Below are 19,598 nucleotides of genomic sequence, written 5' to 3'. Positions count from 1 at the left end.
CTCTGTTGATAGCTATACCTTTTTGAGTTCTTGTAAGTCTCTTTAGTACTTTCTCCAGTGCTCCTTTGTTTTCCTTTATACTATAGTGAGCAAAACTGCACATACAAATTCGGAGCAGGAGTAGGCCACTTTGCCCCTTGTGCCCGCTCCGCCATTCAGTATGATCATGGCTGCTATGATTGTAACCTAACCTCCATATTCTAACCCTTATCAGTAGCAGGGAATTTTTATTGTAAACAGTAGGACACTTAGAAACTATTAATATTAGACAAAATCAACATGGATTCATGAAAGGAAATCATGTTTAATAAACATGAGAGGACGTTTTTGAGGCCATAAGTGGCAAAATAGATAAGGGAAAACCTGTGGATGTGATATATTTGGAGTTTCAGAAAACTTTCATAGAATCCTACATAAAAGGTTATTGTGCAAAATTAGTGCTCATGCGATTGTGGGTAATATTGGTTAGGATTCAGGATTGGTTAGCAGACAGGAAACAAGAAAGTAGGAACACTTTTTCAGAATGGCAGGTGGTGATTTGTGGGGTACCACAGGGATCAGTTCTTGGGGCCCCAGCTATTCTTAAACCAAGTTTGTTGATGATATAAAATTAGGTAGGATTGTGAGTGGTAAGGAGGATGTGAAGGGGTTTCAAGGCGATTCGGACCAGTTGAGTGAATGGGCAGATGGCAGATGCATTATAATGTGATAAGTGTGAAGATATCCATATCGGTAGAAAATACAGAATGGCAGAATATTATTTAAATGGTGATAGATTGGTTGATGTACAAACCGACCTGGGTGTCCTTGTACACCAGTCGCTGAAAGCAAGTGTGCAGGTTGAAGTAAAAATCTCACCACTATTCTTAGAATTCCCCCTATACCAAAAAGGGTCAATAAGACATTCTAAATGGTGAACAGGGATGGATTCTCACTCCCTAACTCCTATGCAGACTTCAGTGGGTGCTATTTGGGTCAAACTATATTTTCAAGTTATCCCCCGGTATCACCCATATCTTCACAGAAGAATTTTATCTACTTACCATTTAGCAGCATCGATCCTGGGTCCTGCATTGCTAAGTAAGTAAAGTAGACTTTGTAATAACTACTGTTTCAGGCTAAAACTTTAAGTTATTTTATGATTATATTTTTTCTTTTAAAAGATGCAATCACTGTCTTTACAGAAAAATAAAAAGATCTTGCTTCTGGATTCTCTTGGTTGGTTGACAAGACCTTCAGGTCCACCTTGACAATCTCTCTTTAGCTTTTGGTCTTCCTCAGATGGATTCACTGTTCTGCTCGGTTTCTATGTTCTATTCTTCCCATGACCGAGCTTTGAGAGCTGACTCTGCTGGCTGGCCCCTTTTTTAGGGTTTATATTCCCCCTTCTAGCAGTTATTAAGTTTATATGGCATTATTGCAAAGTAACTTTATTTTACTCTTGATTGTATAAGTTACCGTTAATCTGAATTATTTCTAACACGACTATGTATTCATATTGAGCATGACTTCAGCTCATCGAACTTTTGATTACATTGTTTCCCTTGTGATGTTCAAAAGTGCTTTGATCCCAGAGGGGTGTTACATCTGGTTTCTGTCATTTCCAAAGTTGCTTTATTACCAAATAGTGCCCCAGCTCATAACTCTGACTCCGATTTGGGGCTAATGTGTGTTCCCGTTGTCTCCAGCTTCCCATATTCACCTGGTGTCAGCACAATTTCACACCTAAACATGTGTCACCAAATTCAACTGAAGATCCTAGCAATTCTTTTTTAGCTGCTTACTAAAATAATTAACTTCAAAGAAGGTGCAAAATATTGTTTTTTTCCATATAACTAAAAGTTCAATCTGCTGTGACCTAAAAGACATACGTCAGTTTTACAGCTTGAATAGTCACAAGCTGTTTTCTTAACGCCTGTCTGATAAAGGCTAGCTGCATTTCAAACCCTTCTTTTCCAGCTTCTGTTAACCCCAGATTTTTCCCTACATTTTCTCATGTGCTCTTATGTCAGGTATTGCCAGACTTCCACGTTTCAAATGACACATTTTCCCATTTTTACTTTTACATGGTGTACCAAGCAGTTAAGAAGGCAAATGGTATGTTGGCCTTCAGTGCAAGGGGATTTGAGTATAGGAGCAAGAATGTCTCTCTGCAGCTGTCCGGGGCCTTGGTGAGACCAAACCCTGGAGTATTGTGAGCAGTTTTGGTCTCCTTGCCTAAGAAAGGATATACTTGCCACAGAGGGACTGCAGCGAAAGTTCACCAGTCTGATGGCAGGATTGTCGCATGAGGAAAGATGAGGCCTGTATTTGCTGGTGTTTGGAAGGATGAGAGGAGATCTCATTGAAACATATAAAATTCTGACAGAGCTGGGCAGACTGGATGCAGGGATGATGTTTCCCCTGGCTGGGGGTCCAGACAAGGGATCACAGCCTCAGGACATGGAGGTGTCCATTTAGGTCTGAAATGAGGAGAAATTTCTTCACTGAGAGGGTGGTGAACCTGCGGAATTCCCTATTACAGAAGGCTGTGGAGACCAAGTCACTGAATATATTAAAAAGGAAATAGATTGTTTTCTGCACACTAAATACACCATGGAGTATGGCGTTGAGATGGAGGATCAGCCATGATCATATGGAATGGTGGAGCAGGCTCGAAAAACCAAATGATCCACTCCTCTAATTTTCTATGTTTATGAATCTTTCTACCTTTGCCTTAAAAATATTCAAAGACTCTGCTTTCACTGCCTTTTGAAGAAGAGTTCCAAATACTCATAGCCTGCTGCCAGAATAAATTTCTCCTCATCTCTGTCTTAAATAAGCGACCCCTTATTTTAAACTGTGATCCCGAGTCCTAGATTCTTCCACAAGAGGAAACATCCTTTTCACATCCACACTGTCAAAACCCCCCAGGAACTTGCCACTGTACACTGGCCCATCAAATGCTCCCAGGGAAGGTACAACATGGGTTAGATACAGAGTAACACTCTCTCTACACTGGTCCCCTTCAAATATCCCTGGGCAGATAGAGCAAAGGGTTAGATATGGCGTAAAGCTCTTTCAACATCGTCCCATCAAAAACTCCAGTACAGGTATAGCACGGGGTTAGATATGGAGTAAAGCTCCTTTAAAACTGATCTATCAAATCTCCCAGGGCAGATACAGCACTAGGTTAGATGCGATGTAAAGCTCCCTCTATTCTCTCTCATCAAAGACTCCCAGGGCAGTGTGATTCACTTCAATATTACATATTAGTTTCAACTGTAGCCAGCACTCCGGTTCTTTGTGTGATATTTGTTTGTTTTCCATATCAGCCATTGTAAGTGAAACTACTGGCTTGAGGATGGTTAAACAATGACCATCACCACCAAGAGCTGAATGAGAACCTGCACAGCAATTGAAAGAAGAGACTTCTGTCTCCATTAGGTGCAGCTTAAATTCAAACCAGAGCCAAAGGCCTCACAGGTCTCATCTGTGTTGACAGTGAATCCATCTCATGGTTTGCACCTTCCCACAGCAGCCTGGGCTGTGAAGATCAGCACACATGATTGTAATTTTGTGTTGCTCAGCAGTGTTTATACTGACATTACTGATGTGAAATTGCTGTATTTTTTTGTGACTAGAGATATTGTGATACAAATGTTACTTGTGCGTGTGTATGGGCTGAAGAAAACATTGTCTTCCTTTCCATTCAGAGAGAATTGGCAAGACAGACCCACGGGATTATCGACTATTACTGCCGCCTGCTAGAAGAGGATGGCTTTCCCCAGCTTCGCTGCGCACTCTGCATTGGTGGCATGTCCATCAAGGAGCAAATGGAGGTTGTCAAACGGTACGTGCAGAATTTGAATTGCCCTTTGTTCCTGCCCTCACAGAAAGAGAACATCACTGGATAACTGCCTTGTGACCCATGGCCATTCTCCACTGTGAACCGATGTGGAAAGGTAAATTGATAGATCCCTGTGAAAGAGTTCCACAGTGGAACTCAGCTATGTATTTTGTAAACTGCCTCCAAGGGAAACCTGGCAGCTAATTTGCACACAGCAGGATCCCACAGAGAGCACTGAGATAAATGGCTAGATAACATGTTTTCAGTGATGTTAGTTGAGGGAATGAATATTGGCCAGAAGATTGGGCAACCTTCTCTGCTCTTACTCAGAAATTCTCAATCACAGTTGAAGGAGAATATTTTTGTTTCTCTATATTTGCTGTCCTTTCCTTTCTGAACACTTCAGTATAGTGTGAATTTTGTTAATTTTCAAGGCCATGAATGAGTGTAATAAACATGTTGCAAACAATGCCGGAGTGTTCGGAAAAGTATCTTCTGGAAGGGAAAAACTGAATAATGGGAGTATAGATTGAATGTAAAGAGACTGAAAATCGTGGAGGATTGGTGACATCTTGGGCCAACAATAAAAGTCAAGACACAAATGACAAAATAAACATAGTGCAAACCACGGCTCTGTTCACGCAGGAATCTGCCTCAATATCCCCCATCTCTACTCTACTGTACCCTCGCCGCCTGCTGAAGCTTACACCTCTGCGAAGAAGTCAATAAATGGCTGCCACCTTCGGGTGAACCTCTGAAGGTGAACTTGACTTTCTCTAGGCCAAGAAAGCTTGCCATGTCCGATAGCCATACCTCAGCCCTCGGGGGCTTTGAGTCCCTCCTTGCTAACAGTATTCGTCGCTGGGCTACCAGGGAAGCAAAGGCCAAAACGTCGGCCTCTCTCTCTTCCTGGACTCCTGGGTCCTCCGAAACCCGAAAGATTGCCACCTCCGGGCTCATTACCACCCCGGTTTTCAATACCCGGGACATGACATCTGCGAATCCCTGCCAATACCCCCTGAGTTTTAGGCACGACCAGAACATGTGTACATGGTTAGCCGGCCCTCCGGCGCATCTAGCACATTTGTCCTCCAGCCCGAAGAATCTGCTCATCCAGGCCACCGTCATGTGGGCCCGGTGCATGACCTTAAACTGGATCAGACTGAGCCTGGCGCATGTTGCGGTCGTGTTTACTCTGTTCAGAGCTTCTGCCCAAATACCGTCCTCCAGCTCCTCCCCGTGATCCTTCTCCCACTTAAGCTTCAGATCCTCGGTCTGCCTATCCTCAGCTCTCATTAGCTCCGTGTAGACGTCTGAAACTCTACCCTCACCCACGGGAGGCGTGGGAAGGACGGCACCAGCCTAGGTACAAAATCCCTCACCTGCAAGTATCTAAAGTTGTTCCCTCTCACCAGCCCAAACTTCTCCTCCAGCGCCCTCATGCTCGGAAAGTTCCCTTCCAGGAACAGATCCCCCATCCTCACAATCCCCACCCTCCTCCACAGTCGATAACCCTGATCCATGTTCCCCGGGGCAAATCGGCGATTGCCGCAGATTGGGGTCCACACCAATGCTCTTACCTCCCCTACATGACTCCTCCATTGGCCCCAGATGCGAAGAGCCGTCACCACTATCAGGTTGGTGGAGTACTGTGCCTGCGGAAGCGGCAGAGGCACCGTGACCAGGGCTGCTAAGCTAGTGCCCCTGCACGAAACAGCCTCCATCCGCTCCCAAATCGACCCCGCACCCACCATCCATTTCCTTATCATCGCTATGTTGGCCGCCCAGTAATAGTTGCTGAAGTTCAGCAATGCCAGCTCCTCACCTCCTCTGCTCATTTCAAGCATCACCCTCTTCACCCATACAAATCCCAGGATAATTTTATTCAGCCTCTTAAAGAAGGACCGCGGGATAAAGATGGGGAGACACTGAAAAACATACAAGAACCGCGGGAGAATCTTCATCTTAACAGTGCACCCTCCCCGCCAATGACAGCGGGAGTGCATCCCACCTCCGGACCTCCTCCCTCGCTCGTTCCACCAGTCGGGACAGGTTGAGCTTATGCAACCTGCCCCAGTCCCGTGCCACCTGAATCTCCAAATATCGGAAACTCTCCCCCACTAGCCTGAACAGCAACCCCTTCAGCCTACTCTCCTGCCCCCTCGCCTGAATTACAAATAACTCTCTTAGCCATGTTCAGTTTGTATCCGGAGAACCGGCAAATTCCCTCAGGGTTGCCATAATACCGTCCATCCCCACCATTGGTTCCGATACATATGACAGCAGATCATCCGTGTATAACGAGACTCTATGTTCCACTTCTCCCCCGGACCAGCCCTCTCCAGCCCCTAGAAGCTCTCAGTGCAATTGCCAGCGGCGCTATTGCCAGCGCAAACAGCAGTGGGGAGAGAGGGCAGCCCTGTCTTGTCCCACGGTGCAGTCTAAAGTAGTCCGATGTCGTCCTGTTCGTCCTTACACTCGCCTCCGGGGCCTGATACAATAGCCTAACCCAGTCGTTGAACCCCGCCCCGAACCAAACCGTACTAGTACCTCCCACAGATAATCCCACTCGACCCGGTCAAAAGCCTTTTCAGCATCCATGGCTACCACTATCTCTACCTCCCTACTCTCCGGGGGCATCATAATCACGTTGCGCAGCCTTCTTATGTTGGCCACCAGCTGCCTCCCCTTTACAAACCTGGTTTGGTCCTCCACAATTACACAGTCCTCAATTCTGGTCGCCAAAATCTTGGCCAGTAACTTGGCGTCTATGTTGATCAAGGAGATCGGCCTGTATGACCTACAGGCCTCCGGGTCCTTATCCTGTTTCAGAATGAGCAAGATGGTGGCCTACGACATCGCCGGGGGTAAACTCCCTCTGTCTCTTGCCTCGTTAAAGACCCTGACCAGCACCGGCCCCACTATTCCAGCAATTGTTTTGTAAAACTCCACTGGATACCCGTCCGGCCCCAGGGCTTTACCCGACTGCATGACCTTCAGGGCCCCCAATACCTCTTTGATCCGGACCAGGGTCCCCCAGTCCGTCCACCAACCCCCTCCCCACTCTTGGGAAGGTCAGTCCGTCCAGGAATCACCTTATCTCCCCCGGACCCGTGGGTGGTTCCGAAGTGTACAGCTTCCTATAAAAGTCCCTAAAGACCTTGTTCAGCCCTGCTGGATCACCCACTAGATTACCTTCCCCATCCACTACCCTCCCTTTTGTCCTAGCCACTTCCCTCTTCCTCAGTTGCTGCGCGAGCATTCTACTAACCTTCTCCCCATGCTTATAAATCGCGCCTTTTACCTTTCTAAGCTGCTCTACAGTCTTGCCTGTAGTCAGCACACCAAACTCGGCCTGCAGCCTCTGTCGTTTCCTGAGTAACTCTGGCCTCGGGGATTCCGCGTAACTCCTGTCTGTCCGTAGAATTTTCTTAATCGGTCGGTCCGTCTTTGCCCTCTCCGTCCTGTCCCTGTACGCCCGGATTGAAATTAGCTCCCCTCTCACCACTGCCTTCAGTGCCTCCCAGAGCACCGCTGCCGAGACTTCTCCAGTATCATTCACCTGCAGGTAATTCTGCATGCATTTCCTCAGCCTCCCACACACCGCCTTGTCCGCGAGTAGTCCAGCTTCCAGCCTCCATGGTGGGCGCTGAAAGCTGTCCTTACAAAATTGCAGGTCTACCCAGTGCGGAGCATGGTCCGATATGGCAATTGGCGAATATTCTGCCCCCACCATTCTGGCCAGCAGGTCCCTACGCAGCACAAAGTAGTCAATTCGGGAATACACCTTGTGGATGTTAGAGAAATACGAGAACTCCCTCACCGTCGGCTGGTTAAATCTCCACGGATCTGCTCCCCCCATTTGCTCCATGAACCCTCTCGGTTCCTTTATCATCGCTGGCAACCTGCCCGTTCTTGAGCATGACCAGTCCAGGCTCGGGTCCAGGACTGTATTAAAGTCCCTGCCCATGGGCAGCACGGTGGCCTAGTGGTTAGCACAACCGCCTCACGGCGCTGAGGTCCCAGGTTCGATCCCGGCTCTGGGTCACTGTCCGTGTGGAGTTTGCACGTTCTCCCCGTGTTTGCGTGGGTTTCACCCCCACAACCCAAAGATGTGCAAAGTAGGTGGATTGGCCACGCTAAATTGCCCCTTAATTGGAAAAAAATAATTGGCTAATCTAAATTTATAAAAAAAAAAAGTCCCTGCCCATGATCAACTTACGCGAGTCCAAGTCGGGAATCTTCCCTAGCATCCTCTTCATAAAATCCACATCGTCCCAATTAGGGGCATACACACTGACCAGGACTATTCTCACCCCTTCGAGCTTACCCCTCACCATAACGAACCTGCCACACCCATCCACGCCTCAAATTGTACCCGTTTATTAATCAGGATCGCAACCCCCCTCGTCTTAGAATCAAGCCCCGAATGAAAGACCTGACTGACCCAGCCCTTCCTTAACCTAACCTGGTCTGCCACTTTCAGGTGCGTCTCCTGCAGCATGACTATGTCCGCCTTCAGAACTCGCAGATGCGCAAACACACGCGCCCTCTTCACTGGCCTGTTTAACCCTCTAACATTCTAGGTGATCAGCCTGGTTGGGGGCACTTCGCACCCCCCCCCATGCCGATCAGCCATCCCCTTTCCTTGGTCAGCCCCCCAGCCATGTGTCGTGCTTCCTCTGGCCCGCCTCCTGGCCGGCTCCATCCATGACCTCCTCGGCTTCCGTTGACTAGCTGCACTCAGCTAGCCTGGGGCTCCCAGCCTCGGCACCAGCCCGTCTCCCATCCATTGTTCCCAGTCACCCCCCCCCCCCCCCCCACACCACTTCCCCAGATCAGCCCTACTTAAGCAAACACTCTATACAAGTCATAAACAACCCCTACAATAGCACAATTCAAGTTAAACAAGAAAAAAAAGCGATAAGAAATAAGAGGCTTAGTCATGCAGACACAAAAAAAAGCACAAAGTTCCCCTGAAGCATCCATTTGAACCCAACCCTTTTAACTTTTTTTATTAATTCCCCCCCAGCCAAACTCTAACTAAGCAAAGAGCCCAAACAGGAAACATTCAGGAAAACCATGCAAAAACAAGAAGAAAAAAAGATACATCCCAAAACGGGATAGGCACCACATATACTTAAAAGCTCTAACATGAGTCCAAATGTCCTCAGCTCAGGGCCAGCCCTTGCTTCTTAACGAAGTCCATCGCCTCTTCGGGTTCCTTGAAATAGTGGTGCTGACACTTATACGTAACCCACAGTCGCGCCGGAAAAAGCAACCCGAATTTCACCTTGTTTTTATATAGTATTTCCTTCACCTGCCCGTAGCCTCCCCTCCTGGCCACCTCCGCGCTCAAATCTTGGTACACACAGGGTGGTATTGTCCCAAATACAGGTTTGTGTGCTCTTTGCCCATTGCAGCACCTTGTCTAGGTACCTGTGAAAGCGTACCGCCATCGCTCATGGGGGACCCCCTTGTCGCGGCTGCCTCACCTGCACTCTGTGTGCCCTGTCCACCACCAGTGGGCGCAGGAACACCTCGTTCCTCTGCAACTTCTGAAACATACCCTCCACAAATGCGGCAGCGTCTAGCCCCTCTGCCCCCTCCGGGAGGCCCACGATTCTCATGTTCTGCCGGCGTGATCTGTTGTCCAGGTCCTCCAGCCTTTCCAGAAGCACTTTTTGCTGGTCCCTCAGCCTCCGAATCTCCACATCCGCCACCATTTGAAAGTCAGCCTGCTCCTCCACTGACTTCTCCAACTGCTGGAGCTTCTCAGCCTGATCATCCAGCCTTTTTCCCATCCGATCAATCGACTTCTGAAGCGGCTCCAAGTTGTCACGCTTCAAAGCCAAAAAGCCCTCCTGCTTAGCCTGCAGCAGCTGCTCCATTCTGGGCTGTCAGCTCCTTGCTGTGAACACCAGCCATGCTGGTCTCTCTCACAGCCTCCACTGTGCCCTTACTCGACCACTTCTTCTGCCTTTTACGGTCCCTCCGGCTTCTTAGGTCCATATAATTCTCTATGGGTCCTGTGTCTGAGTACTATTGCTTTCCAGTTCTGTGCTCAAAAGCGCAAAAAAGTCGGGGAAAAGGTCCAAAAGTCCAACCGAAACGGGAACCACCAAATGTGCGACCTACTCCCTCATAGCCGCCACCGGAAGTCAGCCCAAAATAATTATGAGGATAATAGCATTTCAACCAAATCATTTCAATCAAAAATGGTCGTGGAATTTTGGAGCTTTTAATAGAGTAATTGGGTGCTAGAGTCAAAACATGGATCAAGATGTAGAAAAGATTGATGAGGGCACATTGAGAGTATTGTGTATGGTTTTGGGTGTCACCTTATAAACACGACATTAAGTCCAGAGAGAGTGTACATTCATCAGGATAATGCCAGAGTTGGGAACCAACAGTTATGTGGAAATACTTGAGATGCTAGAACTGTTTCCATTAGAGCAGTAATGGATAAGAGTCAATTTAGATGAGGGAGGTTTTTTAAATGATGAAGGGCGTTGATAGAATGAGTAGTGTTGCGATCTCAGTTGATGTTATAACTGGGCGGGGGTGGGCAGCATGGTGGCGGAGTGGTTAGCATTGCCGCCTCACGATGCTGAGCTACCAGGTTCGATCCCGGCTCTGGGTCACTGTCTGTGTGGAGTTTGCACATTCTCCCCGTGTTTGCGTGGGTTTCGCCCCCAACAACCCAAAGATATGTGGCGTTGGTGGATTGGCCACACTAAATTGCCCCTCAATTGGAAAAAATAAATTGGGTACTCTAAATTTATAAAAAGATAAATAAAAATAATTGGACGGGGGCAGCACGGTGGCGCAGTGGTCAGCACCGCCGTTTCATGGACCCGAGGTGCCAAGTTCGATCCCAGCGCTGGATCACTGTCCGAGTTTGCTCATTCTCCCAGTGCGTGGGTTCACCCTCACAATCCAATGATGTGTAGGATAGGTGGATTGGCCACGCTAAATTGCCCATTAATTGGAAAACATGAATTGGGTACTCTAAATTTATATTTAAAAAAACAGTACGAGTAGATCCTAGAATAGAAACCTGGCTAAAAAGACAGTAACGTTTAATTTTAAAAAAAAACGTTGAGTACAGAGTATCAGGGCTGCCAATTAGCTTTTAACAACAAAAAAATTTAATAAACGTGAAATGTTTGACTATAATACAATATTCCTTTACCCCCATATCTTCACAACTGTACCCAGATTTCAAGGATAATACAAGTTACGTGATGTATCTTATGCTATAATGTTCTCAATAAACACACAGTCCCTGTAACCCAATAGGCTACCTGTGGTCAGACAAACCCAGTGGCAGATGCCACTCAATCCGTCTTCTGTGGGTTTCTCTTCAAATTTCCCCCAGATGATTGTCATGCGAGTGTTTCCAAACTCCGCTCTCAAAAAGACATTCTTTAAAATCTTCTTTCAAACAATGCTTTCCCTCAGCTGTTTTCATCAAGGATTCACCTCCAGTTTTTCCATCTGTCCTTTCAAACAAGGCTTTTTCTCAGATGTTTTAGCAAGGATCAACCTCCAGGTTTGCCAACTCTCCCGTCAGTATTCCTCTGTTTTGAATTGCCCAAGCTTCCAGAGGTCCAAGCAAAACTCTGATACTCAGTGCCCAATTGAATACTATTGTTTCCAAAGGCTAGAAATAAGGATTCCAAACTTACAATTGCTTCAGATGTCTGGCTTTACCGTTATTTCATTGTATAACTTTTCTACTTCTAGCAGAGTTGATAGCTGTTCCCTCTCTAGCTTCCTATCTCCAACTGCTGGAATCCAATGAAACACTAAATCTCAAAAGGTCTTTGATCTGAAAGTGGTCCCTGGTTGCGAAGCACCATCTCATTCTTTCTCCAAACACATGTTTACTTTTCCCATCATAAACTCTCTCTCAGCAGAATAGAAACACCGATTGATTTGAAACCAAAACCCGCATACGTGCTAACACCTTTGTTTAACATTAATCTAACTAGAGTTTTACCCTTCCTACACAAAAACTCTAATTTAAACCCACTTAAATCTATATCTTATTTCTAATCATAGAATCATAGAATTTACAGTGCAGAAGGAGGCCAGTCGGTCCATCGTGTCCGCATCGGCCCTTGTAAAGAGCACACTACACCTCGACCCGATCCGCATAACCCACCTAACCTTTTGGACACTCGGGCAATTTAGCATGGCCAATCCACCTAACCTGCACGTCTTTGGACTGTGGGAGAAAATCGGAGCACCCGGAGGAAACCCACGCACACACGGGGCGAAAGTGTAAACTCCACACAAACAGTCACCCGAGGCGGGAATTGAACCTGGGACCCTGGAGCTGTGAGGCAGCAGTGCTAACCACTGTGCCACCCCGCCGCCCGTATATTTAACAATACGAATATAGTCCACTTAAAACTACCTCTGTTTCTTGACAGCGGGAGAGTTAATTTCCTTTGTTTGCGAGGTCAGTGATGTGGAATCGTCAATTTAAGGTTGTCACTATTGGAGTCGCGAGGGAGGTCTTTACATGGAGGGTTGTTTTGGCTGGAATGATTTGTCATGGAGCGGATGCACCAGGACTATTGCATCAGGATAAATATAATAAATAATTGAAGCAGGGAAAAATTGCTCTCGCTGGTACAGCCCCAGTGGGCTGAATGGCCTCCTTGATTGTAACTTGGCTTGGTATTACTAATTCAAAGGCAAAGGAGTTTTGTAGGACTTTTCAAATAAATTATCCCCTGTGTTTTCATCAAAGCTGCTGCCTATGTTGGTTGGGGTAAGAGGGTGAGGGATCCTCAGTCTCAGCTAGTGATTCTGGGCAAGAGTGAAATTGATTGCATCGGGGATATCACCTATCTCGCGTTTAGGACCAAATACACTTCCTGCAGGGATAGTTGCAGGAAGCTGACTTTGATTTTGTCCATTGGAAGAACAAATGTTTCAGTACAAATATCTACAGATGTAATGATTAAAAGCCAATCCTCTGTCACTCTGCAGAGGTGTGCACATGATGGTCGCCACTCCTGGTCGTCTGATGGATCTTCTACAGAAAAAAATGGTTGGTTTGGACATCTGTAGGTATCTGGCATTGGATGAAGCAGACAGGATGATTGACATGGGTTTTGAGGAAGACATTCGCACCATCTTCTCCTACTTTAAGGTGACCATTTCTCTGACTATCTTTATCTTTGTGAAGGATAGCTGCGGCACTGAGATTAGTTCAGGTGAAGTGTCTGGCTTAATGAAGTGGACAGGCAGAACCTGTAAACATTGTAGTTGGATTCAAACCAGGTGCACTGAGTTATACCTACCCTCCCAGCTCTTCAAAATCCCTAGTCTGTTCCTCACTCCTCCCCCGGTGTCAGTGACGTATGTCCAGACCAGACTGTATTGTTTCTGTCCGCACCACCATTTCCCTTTGTTTGCTCTCCCCTCCTTTCGCCCTACACTCTCTAATGCTGGTTACAGTTTTCTGGACAACTGTTGACTGAGTCTAGGTGGATGGTGTCGGCAGAATATTTGACTGGATGAGGGAACCATAGCATAGAACATACAGTGCAGAAGAAAGCCATTCGGCCCATCGAGTCTGCACCGACCCACTTAAGCGCTCACTTCCACCGTAACCCAATAACCCCACCTAACCTTTTCGGTCACTAAGGGTAATTTACCATGGCCAATCCACCTAAGCTGCACGTATTTGGACTGTGGGAGTAAACCGGAGCACCCGGGGGAAACCCATGCGCACACGGGGAGAATGTGCAGACTCCGCACAGACAGTGACCCAGTGAGGAATCGAACCTGGGACCCTGGCGCTGTGAAGCCACAGTGCTATCCACTTGTGCTACCGTGCTGCCCAGTATTTGACCCGGCTCTTCTCACTTGATGCTTTCATTAGTCATCAGGAATGGCATCTCTAATTATTATCCTTCTCAGTTATTATGTCTTCCATTACCCAGGGCGTGCGCTCCTCCTCATCCCTGCCATTGCTTGGGTATTGCTTCTAGTCCTGACCTCTGTTGTTCCCCTACCAGAATGGTTATGTGAGTGAGATTTAATGACCTAGTCCAGGATAGTCATCTTTTGGCTGGGAAAGAGGAAATTAGAGGGGATACCTCTCCTTTGTCTTCCCAAAAAGGGCCTTACGGCCCTAACAATAATGGATAAGGGCCATTTGCTGCTCAATTACAAGGCACACCCCCGCAAGGAGATGTTGATATTCAGTTGAAACAGGAGGAGAGTTCCGAACTGTGGCCAGAAATGGAAAGCTTTGACTTTCCATTTGTCTCCGTAGGAGGGATTTGTCCAGTCTGATGCTTTTTTAGGCTCATGTTCATGTCACTTTACACCTTCCCACAGGGCCAACGCCAAACTCTACTTTTCAGTGCCACCATGCCGAAAAAGATTCAGAACTTTGCCAAGAGTGCCCTGGTGAAGCCCATCACCATTAATGTGGGCCGAGCAGGAGCTGCCAGCCTCGATGTGATCCAGGTGAGATGGAAAGAGTAAAATTCATCTAGATACTGTGTGATATAGTTAACCTGTGTAAAGAGGAGGGCTTCAAAGGAATTTTTCAACGTCAGATTAGAAAATCGCTTTGTTTAGAGCTCCATCTGAAACTTTTTGATTTTACCAACACTAACGTAGCCCCTTATTGCCTTCTGCATAACTCCAAATTGTACATGTACTGTGCAAAGAAAGTTCCAGAGTCCCTAAAGTAGAATACTGCAGAAGCTGTAAATCCAAAATAAAAACAGAAAATGCTGGAAATATTCAGAATCTGCTTAAAGTTCCTTGACTTGAAATGTTAACTCTGTTTTTATCTCCATAGATGCTGCCTTATTGCTGAGTGTTTCCAGTATTTTTTGTTTTCATTCCAGAAAGTCCACCTGTTTTTGTCCCACAGTATCTTGAAAAAAAAAAGTATATTTATCGAGCCTTAGTTGTGACTTAGTGGAGGAAGTGCAATTCCATGTTATTTTATACTCACTCTTGAGTCAGAAGGTACATTCCAGAGACTTGAGCACAAAGCCTAGACTGCCACTCCGAGTATCAGGGAATGCTGCATTCTCAAGGGCTATCTTCTCTAAGGTGACCATGAAAGTTCCGATAGGACTATTTCAAAGAGGAGTCCAGGCCAAACTTTATTCCGCACTCAACATCACTGTAATAGATTGTCAAATATCTGTTTGCTGTGTATAAATTGGCTTATTGCATTCTTTTACAAAATAAGAGCAACTACATTTTTCTTTTCCATTCTTTTTTCTTTCATTCATTCTCTCTTGTCCTTTCCACATCCTTTCCCTCTCCATCTCACATTTTCCGTTGTCCCATTACCTTCCCCTGCCTGCACGCTCTTCATTGTCTGATGCATTGCTCCCCTGACCCTTTCGTCCTCCAAGATCCTGCATGCTCATCCTCTCTCCTCCCCCGAGTCCCATCATCTTTGTCTTTTTTAATTTCTTTCTTCCCTGCCCTCTACTTGCTATACCCTATGATTGTAATGAAAGGGAAAATGCTGGGAAATCTCAGCAAGTCTGGCAGCATCTGTAGGGAGAGAAAAGAGCTAACGTTTCGAGTCCGATGACTGTCAAAGCTAACAGACAGAGAGAGTGGGAAATATTTATACTGTGGAGTGAGAATGAAAGATGAGTCATAGCCACAGAAACCCAGGGAAACTGGGTGCTAATGGCCACAGAAACCAAGGGGAAAGAGTGTTAATGGCAATCCCCAGAGAGGACAAAAGATGTGAAAGGTCAAACAGCAGGGAAACTAACATCAGAGGATGAACTGTAGGTGTGGGGGGTAGGGAAGGGGGAAGCAAAGAGGAGAAAGGTGCAGGAAAGGTGGATAAGATTGGGGGGGGGGGGGGGGGAAATTAAATGTATATTAAGAAAGAAAGAAATGGTAAAAGACAGTTAAAATGAAAGGAAAACAAATGGGTCGATGTGGGGCTGATCATCTGAAGTTGTTGAATTCGATGTTCAGGCCGGAAGGCTGTAGTGTGCCTAACCGGAAGCCAGACTTGCTGAGATTTTCCAGCATTTTCCCTTTCGTTTCAGATTCCAGCATCCGCAGTAATTTGCTTTTATCCTATGATTGTAATGTCTGGTCATTCCTCAGCCATCTTTTTCTGAAAATCCATCCTATGTCTATGACTATGCCTGCCATAGGTCATTGTTTTTAAAGACCATGTCTTTCTCTGGTCATTTCCTCAAATATAATCTTTATTAATGTTACAGGTGGGCTTACATTAACACTGCAATGAAGTTATTGTGAAAATCCCCTACTCGCCACACTACGGCACCTGTTCGAGTACACGGGGAGAATTCAGAATATCCAATTCACCTAACAAGCACGTCATTCGGGACTTTTGTGGGACAAAATCAGAGTGCAATAAGCCTTTATACACAGCAAGCAGGAAACCCCAGGCAGCACGGTAGCACAGTGATTAGCACTGTGGCTTCACAGCACCAGGATCCCAAGTTCGATTCCCGGCTGGATCACTGTCTATGCGGAGTCTGCACGTTCTCCTCGTATCTGTGTGAGTTTCCAGTGCTCCAGTTTCCTCCGAAAGAAGTGCTGTAGGTAATTTGGACATTCTAAATTCTCCCCCTGTGTACCCGAACAGGTGCCGGAATGTGGTGACTAGGGGCTTTTCACAGTAACTTCATTGCAATGTAAGTCGACTTGTGACAATAAAGATTATTATTATTATTAATAAAAATAAATTGAGAGTATCCAATTCATTTTTTCCAATTAAGAGGCAATTTAGCTTGGCCAATCCACGTACTTTGCACAGCTTTGGTTTGTGGGGGTGAAACCCACGCAAACACGGGGCGAATGTGCAAACTCCACATGGACAGTGAGCCAGAGTCGGGATCGAACTTGGGACCTCGGCGCCATGAGGCGGCAGTGCTAACCACTGCGCCACCAGTGCTGCCATTATTATTATTATAACCCTCAGCTGGTGTGGGTATTAAACCCGCATATGGCGGCCTCCTCAAGGGAGCCAATTATCTAGCCCACTGAGCTGAACCAGAATCAGTATAGTTATATGCATCCTTTCACGCTGTGGCTCTGTAACCAGTTCCTGATGGTGACCCTGTTCCATTTCTTACCTCGGGCTAATCATTTGTTTCAAAGCTGTATATCTCCCTGGAAGCCATTGTGATTACTCGCATTCACTCCAAGAGACTGTTCAAAGGATTTATGGTGTTGTATGTGAATTCTTTAAGTAACTAGTCGTCCTGAAATGTTGTATGTAGTACAGGTCAGTGTTAACTGTTTCTCCTTTTCAAGTTGATGGTGAGGCTCAGATTATGAATGAGTTGGCTGGTTTCATGTTCATGCTGAGAACTTTAAATTCCAACATGTTACCCCTTCCTTCAGAGAATTAGTGCTGATCAACATGAATGAAATGTGAATGTCCTCTTATGTTTAGGAGGTGGAATACGTGAAGGAAGAAGCTAAGATGGTGTACTTGCTGGAATGTCTGCAGAAGACTCCACCTCCGGTAAAGGACTTCACTTCAGTCTAGTCCAGTTTCATTGTTTTGCCTCTTAGTGTGATGAGATATTACACCCAATAATTGACGGACATTGTAGCACCACACACAATGGACGCGATATTACCGGCTGCCTCCCGGCGAAATCGGGATTGGACGCGGTACATCCCGCGCGAGGCCTCTTCCAGGATACCCAATGGTTGTTGCGCCTCATGAGATCGAACACTCGCTTAACTTTGCTGAAACCGGTTCTAACTGCTACCCGGGATCTAATGGCCTCGCCGAGGAGACCCCAGCCGGGTGCCGTTTAGCGCTGGTCCCCACAAACAGACCAGGCAGAACGGCACTTGAAGGGGGTCTTCCATGCGGTTGGAGCCCCCAGGTGAGTGGCCTCTAGGCAGGGTGGTACCCTGGGACTGCTGATGCCATCTGGGCACTGCCAACCTGGCACCATGGCAGTGCCATCCAGGTGCTAGCTCGGCACCACCAGGGTGTTAGGTGGCACTGCCAGGCCGACAGGGGCACTGCCAGGCTGGCAGTGCAAAGGTGCCTTGGGAGCATTTTGCCTGTGCCGTGGATTGGGCCAGGGGGTGCCTTGCCTATATGAGGTGGGGTGCCCGGGGTCCGAGGACCCCCAATGGGTGCGTGGGGGGGGGGGTTACTGGGGTCACATCAGTGGGTTGAAAGATCAGGGCGGCATTTACAAATGACACCCCGATTTCTTCCTGCATTGACAAGTGGTGCTCCTCAGTGCAGGGAATATGACTGAGCGCTGCCTCAACGGGGCGTTCCCCGCTGAGGCACCCTAACACCCCAGAGTGTCGTTAGATATTGGCATCTACAAGCGCCGAGAAGGACCCCGTTAATCCAGAACGCACACTGTTTTTTTCTCGTTAGTTCATGCCCAATGTCTCCTTTGAGAACTGTTGGTCATCTCTCAGTAATGTGAGAAGTATCTTGCTGATCCATGGTGTTCAGTGTCCAACCTGTGCTTTACCTGTCCGAAGAGTGTTTGATGAGACGATACATCTATCCTATGTTGTATCTGTCTTTGGATTGTCTGATGGGAAAGTGCAGAGGGAGCTTTACTCCCCATCCGCATCACCGCCTCCCCACGACGCCATACCTAAATGACCAATCAAACAGCCAAATGACAAAAAAAAACCCTAGCTCCTCCCTCAACTATCTCTAACACTAAACTAAACAAAAACCCTAAACTCATTATCTAAAATTACAATAAAATAATGAGTTGCAGTTACCCCCACTACTTTGTTCCCGTTGGCTACCTCCTCAGCTGGCAGGATGGCCCCTGCCTGGAGTCAAAACAAATAAATAGCCATGACAACCCGCCCACATCCAACTTTAATAATCAAAGAAAATACACCCATCCCACACAAGAACAAGAAAATACAAACTTGTGCAAGAAACCCCAACAAGTTCCCATAACCACATGCCCTGACCAATAATACAACGACCTCATAAAATTACAATTAACTCGGCTCCAGCCCATTCTTCTTAACAAAAGCATCAGCCTCCTCTGGCACATTGGGGCCTTGGCCTTGTTAAACACTGCCTGCCTTTTTGCAAGTTACGCACCCACATCTTGATAGAGCCTGCTGGCTTGCTCCTCCCAATTGTAGTCTCGGTCGTCATTTGTCCACCTCAGGACTCATTCCTTCTGATTGGCTCCGCATGGAGCCTCACAATGTTTGTCTGGGATCTCCTCTCTCTCTCTCTCTCTCTCTCTATCCCCACCCCCCCCCCCCAAAACCCCCCGGAGATTCACCAGATTGTCCACTTTGACCCTCAGTGCTCTATTATCACTGACCAACGTTGCCATTTCAGCCTCCAAGGAGACAATCTGATTGCTTTGCTCCCAGATACTGCCTCTACATACTCTTAACGTTCCATCATGCGCCTTTACCATCTCATCAGACTTCGCCGACGCCGACTGAATGGGAATTCGGGCCACTTCTATTGAGTTATGGAGCTCCTCAGGGACAGTCCGCCACTGTTTCTGAAATTCCACTGCCAAGGTGCCTGAAAGCATCTCAGCCATCAGTGGAATGGCTAGAGTTTCGGCAGCAGCCTCCGCCATTTTCTCAGCAGAAGAGCCTTAAGAGGCTTCGAAATCCGTTGACGAAGCTTTACTTGCCGGCTTCCTGGACCTGGACTTTCTGGGTATTGCTCTTGTGTGGGTATCGTATCCCATTGAATTAGTTAAGTTTTAACCCAAACACCTACATTTTGTTTCAT

At 46.9% G+C, this 19,598-nt stretch overlaps 1 protein-coding gene across 1 annotated transcript in view; it reads left to right on the top strand.

Annotated features, from left to right (window-relative positions):
• LOC119953109 (probable ATP-dependent RNA helicase DDX41) overlaps positions 1–19,598 on the top strand; it is a 92,448-nt gene that overhangs the window by 50,576 nt on the left and 22,274 nt on the right. Inside the window, exons 9-12 of the mRNA XM_038776959.1 lie at positions 3,696–3,832; positions 12,836–12,998; positions 14,195–14,326; positions 17,280–17,351. Coding sequence (XP_038632887.1) covers positions 3,696–3,832; positions 12,836–12,998; positions 14,195–14,326; positions 17,280–17,351 — 504 coding nt within the window. The remainder of the gene's footprint in view (positions 1–3,695; positions 3,833–12,835; positions 12,999–14,194; positions 14,327–17,279; positions 17,352–19,598) is intronic.

Source organism: Scyliorhinus canicula, chromosome 18 (assembly GCF_902713615.1).
Source record: "Scyliorhinus canicula chromosome 18, sScyCan1.1, whole genome shotgun sequence".
In the NCBI taxonomy this organism is placed as follows: Eukaryota; Metazoa; Chordata; class Chondrichthyes; order Carcharhiniformes; family Scyliorhinidae; genus Scyliorhinus; species Scyliorhinus canicula.
Note: the sequence above shows the minus strand (reverse complement) of the source record. Positions and strands in the feature narration are given on the sequence as shown.